This window comes from Podospora pseudoanserina, chromosome 4 (genome assembly GCF_035222485.1).
Source record: "Podospora pseudoanserina strain CBS 124.78 chromosome 4, whole genome shotgun sequence".
In the NCBI taxonomy this organism is placed as follows: Eukaryota; Fungi; Ascomycota; class Sordariomycetes; order Sordariales; family Podosporaceae; genus Podospora; species Podospora pseudoanserina.
In genome coordinates this window covers 2,117,207-2,141,673 of record NC_085923.1, presented here as the reverse complement: position 1 = coordinate 2,141,673, position 24,467 = coordinate 2,117,207, and the positions used below count along the sequence as shown (strand labels likewise).

Below are 24,467 nucleotides of genomic sequence, written 5' to 3'. Positions count from 1 at the left end.
GTCCCCTGAGTGTGATGTTGTCGTACAATAATACATCATTCCCCCCCTAAAACGCCCAGCCAAAATCCCGCACCACAAACACCAAAAAACTTGCACAGACATCCATCCCAGGCCGTGCCATCATTCACCATTCTCCCATATACTTCACATCGCCCCATCTCCTTCGCAGTAACTGTCCCTGGTATATATAACTCCACATCCTCCACCCTCTTCAACATGTAATCTAAATCCCACCATGGTCCCCCTGTTCTTGACCTCAGTCAGCAGCGAAATACCTCTTCCCCTTACTCCTCAGCTGCTGCGCCTTCACCTCAGGCGGCACAATAGTATGATGAACCACATGCGGTCGATAAATCGCATCCACCGGCGGCATCCTATGATTCCGTCAGCACTTTCTTTTCCCTCTACTCCCATCTCTCCAGGCACAGACCAGACTTACCAGTCATCCACACTCAATGGAAAATACTCATACAACATATCCACCTCCGTCTGATCCTGCGGACTGTTAAGCTGCTGCGCACCCCCACTCTCAGTCCTCTGGCTCTTGTGTCCTAACCCCGGCCTGCTATTCCCCGCTTTTGACGATGACGACATGGAAAAGTGCTGCTGTGGGCTTTGAGACGATTCGCCACCCGAGGAATTAGATCGATTCAAGTTTGGTGGGCTGCGCTCGTCTTCTGAGAGGGAGAGGTTGATAGGGAGGTTGTTGGATTGGGAAGTAGAATGTAATCCACGGGTTGGCTTCAAAAGGTTGCTAGTGTGTTGTAATTGTTTGCCGGTTGGCAATGGAGTTGCTAGTGTGGCATCTATTGGCACCCAGGGCGGTACTGGCGGCCGGTTGAGGCTTGGAGAGGACAAAGCTAGCTTCTTACTGGCGTGCTGTTGCTGGGGGTTTGGTGAGAGGAACGGTCGAGGAGTTGACCAATCTGTCGTGGACTGCGTGATTGTCAGCGTGTGAAACAAAGAACTTGATCGGACTTGAAGGCATACCGGTAAACTTCCCATCCCCTGATATCTATGAAGAAAACCTTGCCCAAAATCTTGACTCAGGGGCTGGCTCTGTGGAGTTCCCATATGTTGCTGCTGTTGCTTCGTAGTCGTAGAGCCCGAACTCAACCCCTCGATGCTTTTCCTCTCCAGTAGCCTCTTGTCTCCTGACAGAGGCACGTCTTTCCTACTGTCAAAATTCCTGGGACTTCTGCCTCGCACAATGACCGGTCCCGACTGAACTTCGGCAACCTTGACATACTCTCCACCCTTCCCCTTAACCAGCAGATTTATCTGCACCACGTAATGCTGCTGGAGTCCCTTCCTCCGCCCATTGTTCGCAGTGGCATGCTTAAACTGCAGTCTCTTCCACGACACCCCCACCGTCACTCTGTTCGTCCCATCAATCTCCTGGCCCGACCCCAAGTCCAACACAGTTATCGCTGGCGCCCCTGCGGACTTTGTCGATTCCTCAGTCACTCCTCCTAGAGCAGGATTGTTACTCTTCCACGGGATGGAAATGATCTCCGTTTGTTTCCCTTCAATACTCTCGAGCGCCGTGATAGACGCCGCTAATTCCACCACTGGCATCCGTTGCTGCCCATCGGCCACAGCATATTGCGCCACTTGTCTCGGGAGAGTAATCTGCCCCGAACACTGCCATAGATTCCTCCTGTAGCAAGTCAACTCCATCGGACGTCGGGTGTCACCGCCGTTATCTGTCCCAAAGACGTCCTCGGCGACAAAGAACATGCCATATAACTCTGCGCTCATCATAGGTTCGATAAACTGTCCCAAGGGGTCGATCAGGGTGGCTTTGCCTGCGACGACCGCGCCGAAGCCGAGGAGTTTGTTGTCGAGTTCTTGTGGGGAGGATGACCCCTCGGCGCCACCGTGGTTGCCATTGTAGCAGCTTTCTGGGTCGACGCCTAGCCCTCCCAAATTTCCCATGAGAGCGGTGTTGGCGACATCGTTACCGAACGGTCTGGCTGGGTAGGAGAACGGGTCTTCAAATGTTGTGCTAAGGGTGTCAAAATCGTATGCGGCTGTCGGGGTAAATGGGAGGTTGTGGCTGTAAGAAGATGAGATGATTAGTTCTCAGTTGAGCTCCCGCGATTGTGATACTCACAGCAACGGGTCGTCAAATGTCATACTGTGCGGATCAAAGCCGTCGATGCCGAGCGATTGCTGGCCTTGGTGTCCCAGGGCGTCAGGACCCGTGGCGCCGGAGGACATGGCCGGCATGCCATTGTAGCTGGCCATATCTCATGGCCGATCACTCACGCTTCATGCAGGGACTCGGCGGTACTGCACTCGGGACTCGGGACGGGTCGCAGGTTGTACTTGTAAAGGGGCCACAGGATTGAAGAATGTCGAGATGGAATCCGATCCGACAGACTGGATGACATGTGAGACGTGGAGAAGAAGAGGAGTAAGATTAAAGTGAGGTGGCCCCGTCAGTTGCCCGCTCGGTGTGACCCTGTGGTTGCTCCTTCCCAATCGACTCTGGCGAGATCTTGTGCCCGCGGCCGAATGCAGATCGCAGGTGACCCTGCAGAACACGCCTGCCGATACTAAGTGCATTTCTTCTTCTTCTTCTTCTTCTTCTTCTTCTTCTTCTTTCTGGACACATCAGATAGCAATACATTTCCGTTTCTCTCTCAATGTCATGGACTCATCAAGCCTAGACTCACCTTGCCCGGAAGCCAAGCCGCCCAGCCGCTACGGAGGTTTACCCCAGACGGCATCTCTTCTTCAACGGCCCTTTCCGGGGTATCTAGTGGCGCCGCTGCAGGGGACTTTCAAAGCTTGGCTTTTGTCCAGGCACCACAATCCACCATCAGTAATGGCGTTGAGAAGCGTGGAAGCTTCAGTCATGTGTGGATGAGAATGTGCACACTTAGTACACGGTGCCAAACTTTGAGTTTATCGCAGACCCTATAAATCACACATTTCCTCCGTCAATCAACGTCAGGTAACGTCGCTAACTCATTCATCTACACATACTCACCAGGGATGCTTAAAAGGTCATGTCTCCCAACGACGCCCTAGGGCGATACCCCCTCGGCACGACACTGAAGATTCATCCACACACACCGCCCATGCCATTCGGCCGTGAGTATGAAGTAAAGATAGGACAGTTACGGGGACAGCCACCTTCATGGTACCTATGCGGTTCGGACTCCATCGAGCTCGCCCTCAGTTTTCCTCCTATGGATATCGAACCCTTCGACCCAAGCGAGGACACGGCAAGGGTACTCACCACCACCGGCGACAAAAGTAGCCACACATTCAAAGATGTGAGCGACCATGAGTGAGGTGACGGAGGACCTCACGTGGTGACTTGCCACCTCGAAGACGACCCCTCGATAGAGTATATTGCCAAGATCTACAATGGCGTCGACTACAACTTCTTGAGCACTGCGGAATGTGAATTTAGATGCGTAGATCCTTGTGTAAATTGCGTTGACTGCATGGCATGTGCAGACCGCGACTATGCACTCGAGGCCGCGCCTACATGGCCCTGCAAGACACACCCGAGGGGGGTTTTGCGCCCAAGTTTTATAGATCCTGGACTTTCCCGCTCGAGACAGATCACCCAGAGAAACCCGTCCGCTGGGTCCGCATGATCCTCTTAGAGCGTTGGGAAGGAGAAGTCATGCAAGAATGCTATCGCGAGGGGAGCTAGCAGACGAACCAGTTCGTCTCGCCGTTCTCAAGCAGCTTCTGGAAGCTGTCACCAAGCTCGATTGGTATTCAAAGATTCGTAGCATGGGCAACGGCGCTATGTTTTCTCCGGGGAATATTTTTGTTAACAGCAAGAACGGGAGTATGAAGTTAATCAGCTTTAGGGATGTCGAGTTATTGGGCTACTTCGAGGGATTTGAAGAGTCAGACGACGACGATGACCCTGGCCCATATTGGATTCCGAAGGCTTGGGCTGAGAAGCCGCAATCGGCAGCCAGGTGGCTGATCGACACGTTTGTCGATTCCTCCGACTATAGGCGGCCAACCAACCATTACCGTTTTTAGGAATACTGGTACAACAGTGCAGATGGCACTGAGCGCTTCTGGCTGAACTACTGATGTCGTTGCTGAGGATGAAGATAGTGGCGTCGCAGACTCCGAGAAGGATACTACCAGCAAAGATAAGGACACGAAGACTGTCTCCGTAAAGAAGCGCAGTATCGAGGAACAAGAGGAAGATGGCAGCCCCTCTCGCAAGAAGCAATGCGTTTCGAGTCCTAAAGAATGAGGACTGCCTACTAGGTAGAAAGGAGGGCATTATCGGTCGGAGGGCAATCTCACAGCGGGATTTGTCAACTGTAGTCTGGGACTAGCTAGGCAGTTATAAGTGTTAATTTTAATGTCTACCTCATACATCCTGATGATTCTAGCCCACTTTAGCCCATAAGTCACGATCATGCCGCGAAACCATAAGTATACATGACTGATCATTGACCCTCGTACCTCTTAGTCGCACGGAACCCCCCGTATTTTCTCTTGGAAAATCTTGCTCCCGCCCCCCACACCTTTCAGAAAGAAGTACCTGCTCACATACTCTCATGTAACTATCTAGCCATCATCCACCACACACTCCACACCAGGAGAGAAACACCCCGCTCCATCAGCTTACCAAGGGAGTTTAGGGACCGGACTTTGAGCACGAAATAATCCGGAATGTTCGAAAAGTCCCAGGGACGGCTCAGCCCCATTGCAAGCGGCCGAGTCTGGTTGCAGAGAGAAAAGAGAAGACACAGAAACGTAAAGAGTCAACGAGACCTCTCCCATCCTCGGGATCTGTGTAACTACTCTCCTTCACAGCTTCACAGGTGGTGTCCTTCTCATGTGGGAGAGACTACCATCCCTGAAGCGTTGAGTTGTGTAAAAACTCTGAAAAAGAATTAAAAGCCTCTCTGCCTCTTTGCCTCTTCTTGTTTTTGTATGTCCGCAAGCATTCCAAACTCTACACTGTTTCCCCAGCCTCCCGAGCATCGCCCTGTTCTTGAATCATCCGCGCCATACACCACACTCCAGCCGTCATTGCCGCACAGCTTCGTCGGTGGTGTAGTGTCAGATTTAATCTCTTAGGCAAAAGGGGCCAATGTGTCTATACATCAGCGCACGGCGGCGGGAAAAGAAGGCATCTCTGGTCCCGATTGTAATCGTTCTGGTCAAAGTTACTATCTGAATAACACCATTTCACAAAGTAGAATGATAAAATCATAGTCCAACAATCTTGTAATACACACAATAGAATACAAACGAAGCAAACCCCAGACCCTCTTCGCCCCAAACTGACCCTCCCAAGCTGACCTCTTAAACTGACCCCTTAACTGACCCTTAACTGACCCCATAAACTGACCCCTTAAACTGACCCCTTAAACTGACCCCTTAAACTGACCCCCTTCCAGCACCTCGACGCTCAAATCCCCTAAGCAAGATCCTGCCACTATTCAACATCAGCAACACATCTCAACTCACCCCTTAAGAAAACTCACATTCTCAACCGAATTAGTAAACTCCTCCCACCCCTCCAGCACCTCCCACCCCATCGCCCCCAACCCCTCCATCCCTTCCTCCCCCACCCAGCTCAACACGCTCCTCCCAGACTTGTGCGCCTTGTTCTGCCTCAACCCCATCAACGCGAGCCCCTGAATCACCAACAAATCCCCATTCCCAGGTGCCACAACCGGCGCAATGATCCCCCCAACTAACACCTCCTCCCCCCCCTGCAAAGCCGGCACATAACCCGCAACCGGACTCCCAGGACTACAAATAACCACCGTCCCCACCAGCCCTCCCCTCTGGCACTTGGCCCTAACAACCCCACACGACTTTGTCTCCTGCAACGCCAAACGGTACAACTCAAACACCTCCGGGTTCGCATTCCCGGCTACATGCGCAAGCACCGTCTCGGCGTTCTCCAACCCATGAATAAGATCAAAGCTCATGTTCGCCCGTTGGATGCTCTGCAGCAGACCCTCTGGTGCGCTCCAGCTGCTCAAGTCAGCAATCACCATGTTGGCCAATCGTCGCGGAAACTGCAAGTCCCAACCGCTGTTGGAAAACCACGTCTTGAGCCCGCCATCGTCTGTCGGGATGCCCAGGAACACACCTGGGAAACATATTCCCAGTTGTATTTTCTTTGTGCCCCTCTTCTGAATCAACGCTCGAAGGGCCCGGCGATGGAGAGAACGCCCGATGGCAACGTTGCGCTTGGTAGGGTCCACGAAGATCGCTCCGATTATGCCGGTCCCTTGGGTGAGATACGTCGCGCAGAATCCGTACAGCGCCTGCGTGCTGCTGTTGCGAACCACAAAGTGCGACTCCTCAATGTTTGGGTTGAAAATCTCAAATGAGTGTGCCGTTGTCGTGGTCAGAAACCGATGGTTCGGGGCAGCAGCACGAGCAAGAGCGCTCAAAAGATCGTTGAGACCGTTGGAGTCGCGGTCCCTGTCATAGGGCTCGACAAGCCAGTGCTGCCTCGACTTCACGGCCTTTCTGCTTTTTCTCAGAGTCCCCGGCAGCGTCCCGCGTGCTCTCGAGCTTCCGCAGAGAGCGCGCACAAGAGCTGCCATGGCCATTTCCGTAAAGTCAAAGGTGCAGATATAGGTCCCAATCGACTTATCCATGGCGAAATCATAGGGCGAGCTGACGGCCACCACGACCAGGGATTTCTTCTGGCCACTTGCCCTCAACATTGAGCACATCATTGAGACATGCTTGGTGAACCCGGCCTGGTACAGGTTTCGATTGGCATCGGCCGTCACAATAACGATACAGGACGCCCGATGTATCAAGTTTTCATGTACTACCCCATGTTAGTCATTGTATTCTCTCCCATCACAGCTGCCCAAAGCACTCACCCGGCCTAACACCATTTGCAGTGTAAGAGGTATGTAGCAGCTTGCCACGTCGAGCGCGGGCAAGTGACCTCCCAAGCTCCCGAAACACCCCCTCGCCACTCATTATGACGCCCCGATCCCGGTGTATCCATTTGTCGTGTTCCGACGGCGCGCTATCGGACTTGTTCTTCGCCTCTAGGATATTTTTGGTCAAAGACGAGGCTGGCAAAGGCTTGACCAACGGGGTGAGGAGTAGCAACTCTTCCTCCTGGTGCATCGACTCATTCAAGGGCAGAAGCTTTTCGTTATCCCTAATAACTGTGATGGAGTCATCATATGCCTTGATTGAGAGGTTGAGATGACTCGGGTGAATCTTGGACAACAGAGAAATTCCTGGCGGGTTCAGCGCTTTAGCCCAGGACGTGCACGCGTTCTTCATCTTGAGAACACGGCGGAGAGAAGTGTAAATACGCTCCTTGGTGAGCAGCTCGTTTTCTACACCAAGCTTGAGGCCAGCTATGGCTTCGAGCTGCACGTCGTAGGCCCGACACAGCAGAACCAAGTCGCAGCCGGCTTCTACCGCCATGACCGTGCCAGTCTTGACTCCGATTTCACTTCGAAGAGCTTCCATCTCCAAGCATTCCGATATGGCAACACCCGTGAAACCAAGTTCGTTTCTGAGAAGGTCATCAACCACCTGATCGGAGAGGCAGGCGTGGTTCACATTCATGGACGGATTTGTGATGCCACAGCCGCCAACGAACATGGCATCCAACTTTCCAGTAGCAATAGCATTCCGAAAAGGCACGAGGGCGCTCAGGGACAACTCCTCCAAGGTTTGGGTGATGATGGGAACATCCAAGCTGGACCCGAGAAAGTCGAGATTCCCATAAGAAGGGAAGTGTTTTCCACAAGTGGCCACCCCAGCATCCTTGTAGCCGTTCATAGCCGCGATGCCATATTGTGAGACCTCTTGTGGATCGTCCCCGACAGCGCGTACACCGAGCGGCTGGTAACGAGCGTTTGTCAGAACGTCGAGCACGGGTCCGAGAATCAGATTGACCCCCACGGCCGAGACCTCGGTGGCTGTAGCTTTGGCGACTTTGTATGCGAGATCAGCATTACCAGCGGCAGCTTGGCCCATGGCGCTGGGAAACTGGCAAATGTAGTCCTCATCGTACAGGCTGTTGACGCCGCCATTTTCCTGGTCCAATGCAATCAAGAGCGGTTGAAGATGGCCGGCTTGGTGAGCAATCGTCTGAAGCTCCTGCACGAGCTTGGCCGTCTGGTGGGCAGCTGCATTGACGAGTTAGCATCCATTGCACCCGCGCACGTCTCTCGGACCGAAAAACACATTTGAGATTCTTTGCCGTGAGAAGGATGGAGCCGAGATGGTGTTCCTCGATGAGATGACGAATCTGCGGAGTGACTTCGGTGCCATCCCATCCCATAATCACCATCTGCCCTATGGCCCTGAGAGAGAGAGAGAGAGACAAGACAGTCAGCGAATGAGGAACTCAGAACGACGACAACAAACAGCATGGCAAAAAGCAAAGGAGAAACGGTTACCAGTCGAGATCTTGCCATAGTGGGTCTAAGTCACCGTCCAACTTGACCATGTTGCCGGTGCCGGATGCCAGTGGGCTCTTGGGGAACGGGATACGGGATACGGCGGGGAGAATTGTCACGTTATGGAAGGCGACATGTTGAGGGATGGTTGGCTGGCCTGGGGAGCGAGCAGCCGGACGGGACGTGTAACCTACAAACCTCAGCACCACCATACAGGCTCCTTCCGGCCGGCAGAAGAAGCACTGCTGTTGTCGCTGTCACTGTTGCTCGGGCCAATCACATGGAGGAAGACGTCTGGAAAGGGGCCATTTAACGGTCCGCTAGCCGAAACAGGCAGGCAACCGTTCAAGCTTTGGTTAGCCCCAAGCAGGAACGTTACATCTGCTCCCTCCCAGGAACTTTTGAACATTTGAAAGTCCACCTACGTTTACTCGATCGTGAATGATAGTAGCCATCTTTGACGGTGCAACATGACCTGAGACATCATGAAACCACACACTCGCTGTTCACTATCATCATGACAGCGACGGGACCGATAACCGGGGCTCCAATGACATCGCCGTGGATAGCCACGGGTTTGGCTTGCTTGCTTACCTCCGCCCGAAGCCGCCAGATGTGCCTTCTTAGAATGACTGATGAAGTCTATTTGGCAAGCACGATGTTCATTATGGAGGTTTATGGCTCGTGGATAGCCGCCGCAAACCGCATTTCAACCTTTCCAAGTCCTCTTCCCGAGCAGTATCTTCTTAGGTAGCCAACCTATGTCCTAGAATCAGCCGCCAGCACGAATATCAACATGTCAGCCCTGCGCCCGTCGTCCTCGAGTACTCCATCCTCGAGAGCGCAGGATCATGGAGAGCCTGAGGTCATCCAGTTCGTCAACTGCCGCCTACTCCGAGACGGCAAGCTCGTCAAGGGAGATCTCTGGATAAACACCAAGAATGGCACCATTGGCTCTTCCAAACGAGCCCCAGATGCTGTCCGTGACCTCCAAGGATGCATCATAGCCCCAGGCTTCATCGACTGCCAAATAAACGGTGCTATTGGATTCAACTTCTCAACCATCCCCGACGACATCTCCGACTATCCTAAGCAACTTACCAAAGTCAATAAATGGCTTGTCCAGACAGGAGTGACATCTTACCTGCCCACCCTCACGAGCCAGCACAGCGAGGCCTATCATAAGGTGCGAAACCATTTACGATCCCCCTCGTTACCAATCTCACTCCGTCTGACAAGCCTAGGCTATCCCATTCCTCACCCCCACACCCCGACCATCCCCAGACCGCGGCGCCTCAGTCCTAGGAGCCCACCTCGAAGGCCCCTTTCTAAACCCACACAAATGCGGCGTCCACGACCGCTCCGTCCTCCGCACCGCCCAATCCTACCAAGACCTCGACACGGTCTATAACCTCTCCCGAGCCCCTCCCCACTCTGTCAAGATGGTTACCCTAGCCCCTGAAGTCCTCCTCCAGGAAGGACCGGAAATCATCTCGACACTCACCGGCGACGGCATCATCGTCTCGTTGGGACATACGGCAGCCTCGTACGAGAAAGCCCGTGAGGCACTCGCTGCTGGCGCGAGAATGGTGACACACTTCTTCAATGCCATGCCCCCTTTTGGCCACCGCGAGTCGGAGCTTAGTATCGCCAACATCATTATCCCGGCGGGGAATGAAGAAGCTCCCAGCTATGGCATTATTGCTGATGGGGTTCACAACCACAAGTCAGCGGTTATGCTGGCGCACTCGGTGCATCCGGAGGGGCTGATCTTGGTGACGGATGCGATGCATGTGCTGGGGTTGGGGGACGGGACGTATCCGTGGCGGAATGGGACCGAGAAGTCGAGTGTTGTCAAGTCTAGGGGGAGGGTGATGGCTCCGAAGATGGATGAGGAAAAGAGAGAGAGGATGGTGTTGGCGGGGAGTGCGGTGACGTTGTTGGAGTGTGTGAATAATTTTTTGGGGTATATTGATACGACGAGTGTTGGTTTCGAAGGGGATGAGGGGGAGAATGAGCGTATTGTTTCGGCGTTGATGGCGGTGACGGAGCGGCCGGCGAGGTTGTTGGGTTTGGAGGGGAGCATTGGGACTTTGGAGGATGGGACGGATGGGGATATTGTTGTTTTGGAGAGGGTTACGGGGGGGGGGGGGGGGGGATGGTGTTGAAGTTGAGGGAGGTGTGGAAGCAAGGGAGGATGGTGTTTGAGGGGGAGAATTGGGGTGGTGTCTGGCGGCTTTAGGGATGGGGGTTTTGGTTGATGGGCATTGTAGGATAGATTGATGGGTTTTGAAGAGTAAATTACTGGGCTTTGGTGGACACTCGATAGGCCTTGAGAACATTTTAAAGAGGCCTGGAATCCCATACAGACTGTTTCTAAGGCTATGCGGGGTATTGCAAACCCTTTTCTTGTTCTCTTTCGCGACATGGTCAGTTTACTCAAAAGGAGCGCCGAAAAGGCCGGTAAGCACCGTGTTTCACCGGAGCCGACATATCCTGCCCTGCCCCTTCGGCCGGCCGGGAGCTGACGGCGGCCGATGCACGAACGGAGGGACGGACGGACCCATATCAGGTTTTAAATGCCGGGGGGTAAAATCTGCATAGGTGAGATCTGAAACATTTTATTTTTCTCTTGTCCTGTCGCGTGGCTAGGGGGATTTTCGGCATTTGACCGACGACACTCCTCCGGGAAGGTGTGGTTTCACCGGCTTTGGGTGAAAATGGTTCTTTGACGGAAATAAGCACCTAAACTACCTGGGCTTATGCTATCATTTCCTAACCCCGGGGGCGACGAGCCGAAAGCGCGAAGGGGTGTGTGTGCCGTGCCCATTGTCATTGGGCTTGTGACAAAGGGTAGCGGTCATGGCATGGCAGGGCCGAAGGAAGGAAAGGAAGAGCTCTGCCGGGTGGTGGTCGGGGTGACCCTCCGCCTTTTGCTCCGCTTTTAGGGGCCGGGGAGGTGGGGGGGGGGGCCCGGTTTGGTTGGTTGTTGGGCTGGGGTGGTGTCGATGACGGCAGTTTTTACTGGGGGGAGAGTGTTTTTCCATGATGTCCATGATCATTTATTCCCATGAGGGAGGGTTTTCTTTGTTTGGGTTTGTGGTACTGGGGATGGAGGTTTCGGGGGATGATGGGGGGGGGTGGGTGCTGACAGATGTGGTGGGGATGGGGATTATGACTATTGGGAACCTGAGCAAAAGGGAAGGAAAAACAATACTTCATACACAAATTTTTGCAAGACAGGTTGATGACTGACGGGAGGGATGGGATGCCCCCAATGCCGGTATTCGGCATCTGCTTGTGTGTGTTTGCTGGGGAAGTGGAGGGGGCAAGGTGATTTAATCATATCCATCGTGACTGCTCGAAGGGTCCTAGTTCGTCCCAAGAAGGGTTAAGATGAAGCTGGGTCCCTCCCCGCGCAGGCCAAAACAACTCTCTATTGCATCATTTTTTTTTTTTATTTTTTGTTTTATTTTTTTTAAAAAAAAAACTTTTATTACTGAGTGGTCTTGGCTGTTGCTGCTGTTGTTTTGTTTGTCATCATCAGACGAAAGGGTTCCATCGTCGAGCAGCGGTGACGACTGCCGAGGTCGACTAGTAAAGGGTAGTGATCCCTGACGAGTGACTGACTGTAACGACGGTGATTCAACATCACACCTTTACACCTTTTCAATATCTCACAGTCGCGGAATTATTGCCGGGAGGAAAGGAATTCAACAATGGCGACAGCAACAACAACAACAACAACAACGACAACGACAACGACGACAACAACAGACGAAAAGACTGCCGGACATGAGAGGACAGACGATGAAGACAGGTCATCATCGCGGGACTCGTCGTCCTCTTCAATCAAAGGCCCAACGCTAGAACCCATCCGTCCAGCATCCCGAATCAGTCGGAAAAGTCACGCCAGCCAGAACAGATTGTCGCTTCACCGGGAGAGGTCGAATAACGGGTATGGGGTTGATGATTTGGTAGACCGCTCATCGGAGGAAGATGGTGTTGCTGCTGCTGGTGGTGGTGGTGGTGACATTGAGGCTGTTTCTTCTCAGGTTGATGCCCCGGACGCGTTGACTGATCCGTACGAGGTTACGTGGGATGGGGGGGATAACGACCCGATGTGTCCGAGGAGTATGCCGCAGTGGAGGAAGTGGTTGGTGATTTTTATCACCTCGGTGGGATCGTTTTGTGTGTGCGTTTTGCTCTCCTGAGGCAAGTTTTGGGTGGATGGCTGACGACTGGGATTTAGAACGAATGGTTCGGCGGTTTACACTGCTTCTTATGCGGACATGATGTCCGAGTTCAACAGCAGCCGGATTGTTGTCACGCTTGGGTTGTCGTTTTATGTCCTGGGGATTGCTCTCGGTCCGTTTTGGTCGCCGCTGGCCGAGTTTTATGGCCGACGACCCATCTACCTCGCGTCGTTTTTGTTCTTCATGATCTTTCTGATTCCTTCGGCGCTGGCGAAGAATATCCAGACCATGATCGTCTCGAGATTCTTCCAGGGTTTGGCTGGGAGTGCGTTCTTGTCTGTGTCTGGGGGTACGGTTAGCGACATGTTCACCCACGACAAGATGCTCATGCCCATGGCGATTTTCTCACTCTCACCATTTGTTGGACCGTCGACTGGGCCGCTGATTGGGGGTGTGATGGTGATGTTTGTTCAGTGGAGGTGGATGCATTATTATCTGCTTATTTTGAGCGGGGCCTTGTTTTTGAGCATTGCGTTGCTTGTGCCGGAGACGTACCGTATGTTTTTTTTTTTTAACTCCGGTCCCCCCCCTTTTTTTTTTTTTTTTTTTTGGCTGACAAAAGATTGCATATGACTTAGATCCCGTTCTGTTGAAGAGAAAGGCAGCGAGAATCAGAAAGGAGACGGGTGACGAGAGGTATTATGCGCCGATTGAGCGGTCGACAAAGTCGATTCCAAAGACTGTTGGTCTTTCGCTGTTGCGACCGTTCCAGATCCTGATGTTTGAGCCCATGGCTTTGATCTTGAATATTTACACTGCCATGCTCTTGGGCCTGCTGTATCTCTTTTTTGGAGCGTTTCCACTGATCTTTACGACGAATCATGACTTCAACCTGTGGCAGGTTGGGTTGACGTTTACGGGGTTGTTGGTGGCCATGATTATTGCCTGCTGCGTCACGCCGCTGTGGAACAACTTTCGGCATACGTTGAAGGAGAGGAGGAGGAGGAAGACGGGGGTGCTGAAGGATGAGCCCGAGGATCAACTGCCGCAGGTTATTGTGGGCGCGCCGCTCATTACGGGGGGGTTGTTTTGGTTTGGGTTTGCGAGCACGCCCGAGATTCATTGGATTGTGCCGTTGATTGGGTCGGGGGTTTTTGGACTTGGGTGAGTGTTTTCATCCCATCATCATTTTGCTTTCATGGAGAGGGAGAGGTTGGGATCTGCTTGAGGCGGCTTGGGGGGCGGTCTCTCTGCATTCTGTTCTTCTTTTTTCAACCCCACGGGCGGAGAAAAAAGAAGGCAGAGACATGGAGGAGGCGAGATATGCGTCTTCGCAGGAAGCAAGGCCCCCAGGAAAGGGAAAGAAAGGGCCGCAGGTCTCTCGGTTCTGTACGCCCTTACGCAAGCCTGGCTTTGGGCTTGAGGTTTAGTCATGGCTTTGTCAAGATGGGGTTTCCTGAAGGCAGTTGGATTTGGAAGAAAGGGGGGGTTGTTATGTGTTGGTTGTGTTTTTTGGCAGGCAAGGAGTTCATGCGGCTAACCGGGCTTTTTGCGCCGTAGGATGTCGTTCGCTTTTACGGGGGTATTTACCTTTCTGGTGAGTCTTGATCTTCTTTCCATTTCATGGCACCCACCCCTTGTTCTTCCCCAAACTTTTAGGCAAGTTCAACCAAAAGAGGGGGAGAGTTGTAAGTGTTATTGACGTTTGCCTGCCTGCTTGCCCTGACGACGGAGCTCACCCCGGAGTATAGGCAGCTAGGTGGTGGTGATTTTTGAGGCTGCACCAAAAGCAGGGCCCTGCCAGCTGCACTCCCCTCTTTTCAACCCCCCCCCCCCCCCTCCCCCTCCCCTTCTTACCCTGGTTTGGAGAAAATGTATTGGACAAAATGCGAAAAAGAAGAGAGTGAAAGAAATAGGTATACTGATACGAGACGGTGGCGTTTGGTTTTGTTACATAGGTCGCAGCCTACCCGCGGTACGCAGCCAGCGCTTTGGCGTCTAATGCTTTGGTGCGGTGTTCATTTGCTGGTAAGCAAATTCTTTGTTTCTTTCTTTCTTTCTTTCTTTCTCTTCTTTCATATCGTTCATTCCCCTTGGATGGGGGGTTTTTTATTTATTTGGTTGGTGCCACGACATTTGAGGACCGGCCGGGATGATATCTCTATCTATCGATGGCAGGGGAGAGAGCTGTTGTCCTCTGCTGTCTGGTCAGGCGATTGTCTTGTTTTTTTTTATTTTTGTTTTTTTGTTACTTGCTGGGGTTGGGTTACGAGGGAGGATCAGATGAACTACCATGTTTTGGGGCGTTGTTCCATGTACCTTGATGGCCTGGGAATGACTGGACGATTGCTAACGACACTGGTGGGGGGAAATAGCCGCCTTTCCGTTGTTTGGGTACCAGATGTATGAGGCGCTGGGGTTCCAGTGGGCGACGGGGTTGTTGGCCTTTATCACTTTGGGATTGATGCCTTTTCCGTATATATTTTTTAGGTATGGGAGAAGGATTAGGGAGAGGAGTCGGTTTGCTAGTGCTACGTAGGGGTTTGGGGGGTTAAAAGGGGGGATGGGATATAGACTATTGCCTGTGTTTAATGGATGATGTAGACATTGTGGTTTAATGGCAGATATTAGATGAGCGACCTTTTATTGAGAGACGGATTGGACGAGTGATGTTTGGGTCGCTGTGGGGGTTGGAAAAGTCCTGGCTGGCTGGCTGGCTTGTTGCCCAGACGAAAAAAGAAGGTGGTTGATGGGAGCTCCCGCCCGTTTCTGAGACATTTCACTGGCACTAGTTGAGAGCTAAGAGATTTATTTTCCCCGCGAAGAGAAAAGCTTGTTGTTGGTGGTCTGTGATTGATTTTGTCTTGGCCAAGTTTTTGAGTGGGGTGTTGCTTTGGGGACGAATGGGTTGTTGATATGTGAGAGACTTGAACCGGGCCGGGCAAGGGGAGGGATAGGGACGGGAAGAGGTTGGATCGGCAGAGGCGACTAGTGAGATGCGGGATTGCCGATGGGGGACTTGATCGAGTCGGAATCAGGCAGTGAATATTCACGAAAGACAGGTTTGTTTGAGGACATGGGTCTGGCCTGGGTTGCTTGTGGACGACGTGAGAAGCTGGAGTGGTCTGACTATGACGATCGTGCGGGCTGGGCTCTGGGCCTTGATGGATGCTGTGTCCAGGGACCTTACCTACTTGGACTGCGAAGAAGGGGAGGGAGGTATGTGGCCCGCATGTTGATCTGGGGGAGTGACAAGTTGGGTAGGTAGGTGGTGAGTGACATCAACCAAAGGGCGAAAGAGTGAGAGGGAGAGAGAAAACCTCAAACATGGCTTATTGTTCTTGTCACACCTAGGGTATGTATGTTGCCAACTAATTTTCAACTCGTGATCGAGATCACCAATGACGGTGTGAGATAGATTGTGGGGAGATGGGAAGGGAGGGTGGGGAAGTGGGAGGGACGGGTGATCAGAGGCTGGTGGTGGCAAGGAGGTAAGTATATGGCCGATGGGGCGGCGGTGGTCAAGTGCAAGAAAAGTGCAAGGTATTGACCATGGTGTTTGTTGGTGAGAATATACATGTGTGCTGGGAGAAATGGTGGGTAAGCAATAAGAGTACACGCAGGTTCTCTCTATTGGTACCTGGATCGATACGGATGGGTGCGTGAGCTGCTGGTCAAGATGACGAGTTTGAAGGCGGTGAAAGTTGGGGAAACACACGCTTGAACCGTACATGTAAACCGTAGGCAGGTGTGGGTTTCGTGGTGTGGGTGGGTGCCCGTCATGGAGGGAAGCAGGTGCCGCCGCCTCCCCGTGATACCGGGTTTTTGGGACGGTATTGGTCGAGGGTCTTTACCCGCTGCACATGGTTTGCTGGATGTTGGTGTGGGTGGGTGATCAAGATCTGGTTAGGGGATTTTTGTGATCGTTTGAGCCCATCACCAGGGATGGCTGTGGGGAGAGGGCGGGCAACCCACAACATGTCGTGGGAGTTAAAGTGCTGACAGCGTTATAGTGTTGGCGGTCACGTTGGCTGTTTGGACTACGTGGGATGGTGTGGAGGTGGGTCAATGATGAGGTTTCAGCATGTCAAGCACATGAAGTGTATACACCTTGCTGACATGGGCCTTTGTCCTGTGCAAGGTAATCTATCCGAGGCGTCATGGACCAGCTATGATGTAAAGGCTGTGTGGGCTTGGATGAACGCGCAGTAGACACGTAGGGTCCACTCGCGAGCAGCTCCCGGAACAGCAGCTGAAGAAGAAAAAAAAGTAAACCAAACACACTGTCTACATCTGCTGTGCAGTTTCGTTCCAAGCTGATGTGTGTAGATCTGATCTGATCTAGCGTAGCATTTGATGCCCAACACACTGCTCTTCACGATGTGCTCTGCATGTTTGTGCATACGGTACCCCTGAGGGGCTGGCTGGCTGTTGCTGGCTGTGGTCGCCTGCCTTGCCCTTTGCCGACGATGTGATAATGTGAGGTGACGATACCCGGAAGCCGGGCAGATATGGGGGGGACCAGGGGCGTGGGCAGATCGATCTAAAGGTGTGTCTAACCACATCTATCGTTTTGGTCCGCGAATGGTAAGTGGGTAGCAGTGATGGATGAAGCCGGGGAGAAAGTGGACAGTATGTGATTGAATAACGGACACTTTCATCCGATTCGGACGCTTTGCCTGTTTACGTGCAGGTTGTAATATGCTCCAAATGTGACCATGTCAATTTACGTAGGGCAATGGAGGCGGGCACCAGTACCGGCTTTTTCTTTGCTTCTTCTGCTCGTTGGTGCCAAGTCACAAACTTCAGGTCCTATCCTCAGCCAGCCATCCCATGTGGGATTTGTTGGATAACGCTCAATAGATCCACGGAGAATTGTCCCAACATGGCCGGCCATGAGGCAGATATGGGCTGATCAACGGCCATCACACGCGCCTGGCTGGGCAGCAAAGGCCTGGCCAGAGAGCGGAATAGGGACGGCACGTTCAGCCTTGAAGATATATGGTGTTAGATCGAAATATCCTATCGTCGTGATGGAGGAGGGCGGATGTGAAAGACGTGCATCCCCGGACGGGCCGATCGATAGTGATCAGGATTTGATGTTCATCGTTCACGTTTTCAGCACCAGCCCATAGCGCCTCTTGATGACAACAACAACAACAACAACAACTAGTTAGGGGTTGTGTGAAGGGATCTGCAGATGGCCGAGATGTAGGCTGGCTTGCGTGCTCTCAGCACTTTTCTTTTCTGGCGGTCTTTTCTGCATGGGGATAGTAGATGGATTTTGACAGATTGCCATCTCGTTGTTGATTGCTGGCCAACCCGGTGTGGCGTGGCATCGTGGCAGGCGGGATGAGGGGGCCATGAGGTGGGCGGCGGCGGGCTGGCGTTGAAAGGTATTGAAGTTTCCTGTGATCAAGCTGGTGTGCTGTTCCTCTCCGTAACAAGAAGGAGGTTGAGGCTGCTGTGTGCGCAGTCAGGTTGCTTGTCAATATCCGCGTGCAGTGCCCTGCCTGCTGGCTTGGCGGTGTGAAGAGTTGAAGATTGGTGTCTGAGAGTGGGATTGGGTGGATGAAGAGGAGATAGACAACAGGAGAGAGCTGAGACATTGATCTTCGGTGAAGAGAGTGAGACAGACATGTGTCGAAGAAGAAATGAAGAAGTCCCTCAGGAAAAGAGAAAAGAAGAAAAAACAATGAAGCCATCTCCAGTGACGCGATGCGCGCCAGCCGCTGTCAAGATTGGGCTAGAGACAATATCTTGTTGACCGGTCTCCCAACTGTGCTTTGCAATGGCTTTCTAATGATCTGGATTGGGGATAGCTCAAGGTAGCTGCCGGTCTGGGTGGGAGGTTGCCCCTGCGTGGTGCTTGATGTCGATGATGGTACCTGTTCAGTTCAGATGTCGTTGCTCGTAAATTATTACTCCTAGGTGCTTGGTGTAACTGTTACTTTCTCTCTGGAGATGATCCACGGTTCCCGGGCTGCGGTCCGCGCGGGCCAGTGGAGAGGCTTTTGGTGTATGTAGGTAGGTAAGAGGGGCGGAGAATTGAGAATTGGCAGGGACCACATGCTAAAGCTGTGCGGTCGATTAGCTAAACCTCGTCGGGTATCGTCTTAGGTCCCTGGTACCTGGTCGAGGCGGGGGCTGCAGTGTCCAATGGGAGTCTGGTGTAGTGTCTGCCAGGTACCGAGTACCCGCAGCCAAGGCCTGATGGGACGAAGGTCGGCAAAGTTGAGAGAGCAAAGGATCTCCCTTCCATTCGAGCTTGTGAGCCATCCGTGACTCCTACTTTACACATAGCAACAAGCGACAGTTCCTATTTCGAGTATTCATCATCAGATATACCGTCCATTAGGTAAACAGGGCCGGTTTCCATTCAGCGATACGTGATCGATACGCCCTCGCAGCAAGCCAGCCGCGGCCAGCCACTGGGAGCCAAGAGCAAACTCGAGTTTTTCATGGTCAACTCCAACATCTGCCATGCCAGCAAATACCGGCCTCGACTGGGTACACCTGTCTGGGAACGGCTGCAAGGACGGGCGATTGGGAAGTGACTGATTTGCACCCCACTTGCCCGCATCGCGCCTTCGATTCCAAGCCCCGAGGCTCCTCACCGTCCACTGTCCAGCCTTTTGCGCAATTGATACTTGACCAGACTCCCTTTTTTTTTCCAGTTTGGCCGCCATAACCACACACCTTACACCCATCCCGCGCCGACAGTTCCAGAAGAAACACCAAACCCCGGCCCTTGCGAATTGCGAATTGCGACTCGACAACGGCGCTTTCCGTCTTGCGACAAATACCCAAAGGATCTGCCCTAGCCACGGCGGGCCACGGGCTGGACCGTTTTGTTTTCTTTTTCCTGAGGAGGCGCCAGGAATCGAAAGGTTGGCAGTAGAAGGAAGAAAGGTCCTGGGCCGAGCCCCCACCCCCCCAAAAAAACGACGAGTAGGAAACGAGAGGGGGGTTATTCTCAAGTCTCAGTCAGTGAAAGAGAAACAGCTGGAGATCGATTCGCTTCGAACGAGGACCGAGTCACTGGAGAGTCCCGCATCCGCCGCACCGAGTTGCCCTGCTTTGAATCCATACTGTACGGTACGGTACCTCGAACCTAGAACCTATCATAACCAGGTCCAGGCTGCTGCGAGGCGGCGCCAAGGGCTCATACAAGCATAAGTGACGGATAGCTGCACCTGAATGCCTTCCTATCACTGCGGTGCAACGTGCACGACCCAGCGCTCGAGAGCTTCCCCAGACGACATCAGAGTGCTTTATCCGCCCCTCCGCCTGTAGCTGCCGCTGCCGCTGCCGCGTGACTAGGACCAAGAGCCTTCCCCTCTGTCGCCATCAACACCAAGCTTTCCTCTGCCCTGCTCCACCGCCGGTGCCTCGATCCGGCCAGTCTTGCTTTCGTGGTACAAGGACGCCATCTGCCAGCCGGCCCCGAGCTCATTGGCAGGAAGCCCTCCAGAAACTGCTGCTCGTAGAATACGAGACAGCCCGCGGTTGTTGTGTATCAGGCCTCGTCAGCTGGCGCAGGTGCCCCCTTTTCTATCTGGGAAGGACGATCAGCATCCCATATTACGGGAGGCCACAGGGCCAAAAAGTAGAGAGCCTGAGGGGAGAGAGTGTGTGAAATCAGGAACGAGACGAGAGAGAGAGAGAGAGCGTCTGTTGATGCCACATCCGGTCTCGCAAGTAGCCAACTAGCCTGCTCTGCTGCCGCCTCATTGCCGCTCACCGCGCTTTAATTAGACGGCTTGCTGGGGTTCGCCACGCACATACCACACTCACGCAGTACCTGCTGCCCTTCCTCTCCCGTCAACTTGCCGGACATTTCTTTTGTCAACAGGAGCGCCGTGCAGCGCCAATCACTTTTGGGGTGGGTGATACTGCCGTGGGGACTCCTGCAGGAGGGCTTTCAGACCCCCTGACCCCCATCTCGGAGTACGTCCTTTCCCTGGCCGTGAGCTGCGGTCTGGCAGAGATTGGGGTCCTGCATTGCCGTCCCGTCCAGATAGAGACCTGGTCAAGTATAAGAAGCTCGAGGCACGATGCCGGAAGACGGTGGGCCTTTCGGATCAGAGGCAGCAGAAGCCTCGGGTGCCATGTCTGAGACCGAGAACGAGTACGACGACCACGAACCGCATCATAAAGACGAAGACGACAGGATGTCTGAACAAAACACGACTCCAGATGGCGTCGACGCCGGCGGTGAGGTCAAGAAGAAGTATGATCCAAAAGACCCATTACGTCCTCGGCGGAAAAAGGCCAGGAGAGCCTGCTATGCCTGCCAGAGAGCCCATCTCACATGTGGTAAGTCTTTTGTCGTCCTTCACAGCCTTTGCAGTTGTTTTTCTCTTGAATACCCGAGGGGCCAGAGGGCGGCGTTGTTCGTCGGCTGACGCTGTCGTTTAGGTGATGAAAGACCATGTCAACGCTGTATAAAGCGCGGATTGCAAGATAGCTGTCAAGATGGGGTCAGGAAAAAGGCTAAATACCTCCACGACGCACCACCAGAAGCCTTGAGGCCAGTTTTGGGCCCCAACTACAACCCCAACGCGCCAAGTTCACGACACGGCGGCCAGAGGCACCACAGCGTCTCGACGGACGCATCTACCGTCAGGACATTTTTCTCACATTCAAACGCTTCGCAGTATCCTGTCTACTCATCGACACAGAGCATCCCGCATGGTCTGGCCGAGAGTTTACCGTTCAACAGTCAACAGTCACCTGTCTCCCCAACATTCCAGCAGACCTCGAGCAACCCTCCTATCAGTGGAATGGTGGCGCCTCCAGTTTCGAGTCCAATGACACCCTTCGGGCTACCCTTCGACCCAAGCGACCCCAACATCTTCAACTTCAACATCGATGGTCTGAACTTTGGGAGTCACTACGGGGCGATGGAGTTTGGAATGCTGGGCCACATGTCATCAAGTGCTGCCGATACCCCACCGCAAGAATCTGGCATGGGTCAACAGCCAGGCGATGTGCATTTTGGGGCCGGGTTGTTTGGGAGCCATTTCGACAACCGCATGCTGCCGGAGTTTCTGGGTCTGGATGCAGGCGCCAACGGCATCTACTCGCAAGGGAACCTGCAACATGGTCTCCCTCACGCCTACGCGATACCAGCTGGCCCAACTAGTCTTCAGAGTCCCAGCACCGAGAACAACAGCCCACAGCCTACCACCTTTGGCTTTGACGACCGACCATCACCGACCATGTCACAATACCCCAACGCTCCCGGAGCCAAGAGCTCATCAAACAGCCGTCCGTCAAAGCTGAGAAAGCTCGACAAGGTGGCCATTCTGCAAAAACGCCAGCGCGACCCGTCGTACATTTATGACACGGTCAAGAAGTCGTTTGACTATGTTGGCAGCTTCCACAAACTCTTTGAAGTTTTGTCCAGTCGGTTTTCCCAACCTCATGCTGCTCGCATAGCCAAGTCGTTAGCTGCCATCCGACCAGCCCTCCTCGCGTCCACACGAAACTTGACGACGCAAGACCTCATCTTTATGGAGCAGTGCTTCCAACGAACGCTATTCGAGTACGAAGACTTCATGACGCAGTCTTCAAGTCCCACCCTTGCCTGTCGGCGCACGGGCGAGATCGCGGGCGTGAACAAGGAGTTTACTGCCCTGACAGGGTGGACCAAGGACGTCCTGCTGGGGAAGGAACCAAACCGCAACACCAACCTCGGCGGGACAGGGGTGCGGACCACCCCGCGGCTCAAGAGCCTCAACGAGACCAGCGCAGAGAACGGCGGCGCCGTGAGCGGTCCGAGACCGGTGTTTCTTGCTGAGCTGATGGACCACGAGAGCGCGGTGGAGTTTTACGAGGATTACTCGCAACTTGCGTTTGGGGACAGCAGAGGGAGGATGACGAGGAAGTGCAGGTTGCTCAAGTACCGGACTGATAAGCCGGCTGTGGGTGGCGGTGGTGGTGCGGGGGAGGAGGAGAGGAAGCCGGATCCGAGCGCCGCGCCGCTGCAACAGGAAAAGGACTCGAGGCATAGTATTTTGAGCAACAGGGTGGCGAAAATTGATGGGGAGCATGGGATTTCGAAGCTGGAGAGGGATGGGAAGCTAGAGTGCAGTTATACTTGGACGATTAAGAGGGATATGTTTGATATGCCGATGTTGTTTGTTATTAACGTGAGTTTTTTTTTTTTGGTTTTTTTTTTACGATTACTATGGAAGAAGGCATTGCTAACGGGATTCTAGTTTTTACCATGTTACTACCGGAATCATAACCAATTGGCGGTTTAAAGAAGAGGCGAAAGCGCAAGCGTGAAAAAAAAAAGGGGGGGGAGGGGTAATATGAAGACTAGTTTATATATTTCTTGGGTATGGAAAGGGATACGTATTGGATGGGTATATTCAAAAAGCGTGACTGGGTGGAAGAAGCGATAGGAAAGCCGGGGGGGGGAAGGGTTGGCATTTGAATGGTGTTGCTTTTTCGTTTCTGCGTTTCGTTTCTTTTCGCTAAAGCGAAGTTTGGATTCAACAAGTTTTGGATATGTTGATGGTTGGGTATATAAAAGAGAAGTGATTTGTATACATTTGTTTTTCTGTCTTGTGATCTATACCTATTACACAACTCGCGGAGAATTGTTCATAATTTTTTGGGAGAGAGAGGAAAGGGAAGCGGGGGGAGGGGAGGGGGGGTGTTGAATGCTCAATTATTGAATCGCTTGCTTTTTTATGTCTATAAAAACGCTTATTCCTTATAAACTCGCCTTCTCTTCTTCTTGCTCAACCAGCCAACCGCCCTCAAACTGGCCCCCATCCCCTAATTCTTTGACCCTCCACCCTGGTCTCGAGAGGGACTGTCGAGCGACCCGACAGTCAAAGGTGATGTCCTCGACCAGGTCGTCGAGCCCCTTGTAGTCCTTTTCGTCGCGGATGTAGCCCATGATGAGGAGGCGCATGTCTGTGCCGTAGAAGTCTGCCTGGAACTCATGCAACACGTGGACTTCCGCGGAGCGGGTGTCGTTTTTGTAGAAGGGGTTGTAGCCTATGGACATGACCATGGGAAACATGCTCCAGCTGGTGTTGGAGGCTGGGCTGTAGTTCGGGTGGCTGGGGGGTAAGAGAAGAGACGCCCAACCAAAGTAAACGCCCGATGGGATGGAGGAGATCCAGGGGGTGAGGGAGTTATCGACAGGGAGGTTGGCGGTGGGAATCCCGAGTTCTTTGGAGCCGCGGCCGAAGCCGGAGATCACGGGGCCGGACATGCGGTACGGATATGGATGTTCGGGGCCGGAGCTGGGGCCGATGAGGAGGGGGCGGAGGCCCGAAGCGGCGGTGGTGCCGGTTGGTATCTCTTCTTTGGACATATTTTTGGTGTGGTGGTGGTGGTGGTGGTGGTGGTGGTTGGTCAAAGTGAGTGAGTGAGTGAGTGAGTGAGTGAGTGAGTCGTTTGTGTGGTGATGAGTCAAAGTTAACCCACCCCCTCTGGCAAAAAATGAGAGAAAGTATAAAGGTGTATATATGAGACAAATCAGTCTGCGTGAGTGAGTGATTGAGTGAGTGAGTGAGTGAGTGAATGGCTGTGGAATCACACTAAAATGTCTCGATAGACCAGATAGATAACCGGAGCGGGTGCCGCGGCGTGGGTGGTGGCGGGGTAGTGGGGCAGCTTGGTACGTTTCCCGCTCTCACACCGTCCGTTCAGGGGAATGGTTGACAACGGCCAATGTGGGATGGGATGAATAATAATATAATGGTCCAACGATAACCCGATAGGAGGGGGACCACGGACGTGGATTTAAGCTTGTTTTCTAGTCTTGCTTGGCTTGGTGTGATTATCGGGGTGACACAGCGTGGTGGTGTAATTACGAATTACGCTGTACTGTACAATG

At 53.1% G+C, this 24,467-nt stretch overlaps 7 protein-coding genes across 7 annotated transcripts; 4 read left to right on the top strand and 3 right to left on the bottom strand.

The window, feature by feature from the left end:
- Positions 1 to 256: 256 nt before the first annotated feature.
- QC764_408710 (uncharacterized protein) lies at positions 257 to 2,646 on the bottom strand (the record flags this gene model as incomplete). Its single annotated transcript, XM_062947156.1, is given in 5 exon segments — positions 257 to 374; positions 440 to 936; positions 991 to 2,059; positions 2,117 to 2,597; positions 2,612 to 2,646. The coding sequence occupies 4 exon segments, from the start codon at positions 2,248 to 2,250 to the stop codon at positions 257 to 259; spliced, it is 1,818 nt and encodes a 605-aa protein (XP_062800521.1). The 5' UTR covers positions 2,251 to 2,597; positions 2,612 to 2,646.
- A 1,008-nt stretch (positions 2,647 to 3,654) lies between these two features.
- Positions 3,655 to 4,243, top strand: QC764_408715 (uncharacterized protein; the record flags this gene model as incomplete). Its single annotated transcript, XM_062947157.1, has 2 exons — positions 3,655 to 3,968; positions 4,099 to 4,243. The coding sequence occupies 2 exons, from the start codon at positions 3,655 to 3,657 to the stop codon at positions 4,241 to 4,243; spliced, it is 459 nt and encodes a 152-aa protein (XP_062800520.1).
- A 913-nt stretch (positions 4,244 to 5,156) lies between these two features.
- On the bottom strand, positions 5,157 to 8,584 carry QC764_408720 (uncharacterized protein). Its single transcript, XM_062947158.1, is given in 6 exon segments — positions 5,157 to 5,324; positions 5,335 to 5,440; positions 5,490 to 6,802; positions 6,858 to 8,132; positions 8,191 to 8,309; positions 8,406 to 8,584. 5 exon segments carry the CDS (start codon positions 8,453 to 8,455, stop codon positions 5,423 to 5,425), a joined length of 2,775 nt encoding a protein of 924 aa, XP_062800519.1. The 5' UTR covers positions 8,456 to 8,584; the 3' UTR covers positions 5,157 to 5,324; positions 5,335 to 5,422.
- Positions 8,585 to 8,969: 385 nt separating this feature from the next.
- Positions 8,970 to 10,794, top strand: NAG2 (N-acetyl-glucosamine-6-phosphate deacetylase). The gene is made up of 2 exons (XM_062947159.1): positions 8,970 to 9,591; positions 9,650 to 10,794. Exons 1-2 carry the CDS (start codon positions 9,202 to 9,204, stop codon positions 10,571 to 10,573), a joined length of 1,314 nt encoding a protein of 437 aa, XP_062800518.1. The 5' UTR covers positions 8,970 to 9,201; the 3' UTR covers positions 10,574 to 10,794.
- A 795-nt stretch (positions 10,795 to 11,589) lies between these two features.
- Positions 11,590 to 15,430, top strand: QC764_0066730 (uncharacterized protein). Its single transcript, XM_062940585.1, is given in 7 exon segments — positions 11,590 to 11,869; positions 11,879 to 12,600; positions 12,658 to 13,157; positions 13,240 to 13,765; positions 14,162 to 14,198; positions 14,560 to 14,629; positions 14,977 to 15,430. Coding segments are annotated over 6 exon segments (1,773 nt in total). The 5' UTR covers positions 11,590 to 11,869; positions 11,879 to 12,124; the 3' UTR covers positions 15,141 to 15,430.
- Positions 15,431 to 18,841: 3,411 nt separating this feature from the next.
- Positions 18,842 to 23,260, top strand: ERT1 (Transcriptional regulator of nonfermentable carbon utilization). The gene is made up of 3 exons (XM_062947160.1): positions 18,842 to 20,920; positions 21,023 to 22,758; positions 22,828 to 23,260. The coding sequence occupies exons 1-3, from the start codon at positions 20,659 to 20,661 to the stop codon at positions 22,870 to 22,872; spliced, it is 2,043 nt and encodes a 680-aa protein (XP_062800516.1). The 5' UTR covers positions 18,842 to 20,658; the 3' UTR covers positions 22,873 to 23,260.
- Positions 23,261 to 23,330: 70 nt separating this feature from the next.
- FMN1 (riboflavin kinase) lies at positions 23,331 to 23,942 on the bottom strand (the record flags this gene model as incomplete). Its single annotated transcript, XM_062947161.1, has 1 exon — positions 23,331 to 23,942. The coding sequence occupies one exon, from the start codon at positions 23,940 to 23,942 to the stop codon at positions 23,331 to 23,333; it is 612 nt and encodes a 203-aa protein (XP_062800515.1).
- Between the last annotated feature and the right edge of the window lie 525 nt (positions 23,943 to 24,467).

Bases quoted from the DNA above. Each gene is read 5' to 3' on its own strand.
- QC764_408720 (XM_062947158.1), bottom strand. From the start codon at position 8,455: ATGGTCAAGTTGGACGGTGACTTAGACCCACTATGGCAAGATCTCGAC. The intron at 8,133-8,190 runs GTGTTTTTCGGT...TCGTCAATGCAG, and splicing joins CACGGCAAAGAATCTCAAAT to CTGCCCACCAGACGGCCAAG. The intron at 6,803-6,857 runs GTGAGTGCTTTG...AACATGGGGTAG, and splicing joins TGCAAATGGTGTTAGGCCGG to TACATGAAAACTTGATACAT.
- NAG2 (XM_062947159.1), top strand. From the start codon at position 9,202: ATGTCAGCCCTGCGCCCGTCGTCCTCGAGTACTCCATCCTCGAGAGCG. The intron at 9,592-9,649 runs GTGCGAAACCAT...TGACAAGCCTAG, and splicing joins ACAGCGAGGCCTATCATAAG to GCTATCCCATTCCTCACCCC.
- ERT1 (XM_062947160.1), top strand. From the start codon at position 20,659: ATGCCGGAAGACGGTGGGCCTTTCGGATCAGAGGCAGCAGAAGCCTCG. The intron at 20,921-21,022 runs GTAAGTCTTTTG...GCTGTCGTTTAG, and splicing joins GAGAGCCCATCTCACATGTG to GTGATGAAAGACCATGTCAA. The intron at 22,759-22,827 runs GTGAGTTTTTTT...ACGGGATTCTAG, and splicing joins CGATGTTGTTTGTTATTAAC to TTTTTACCATGTTACTACCG.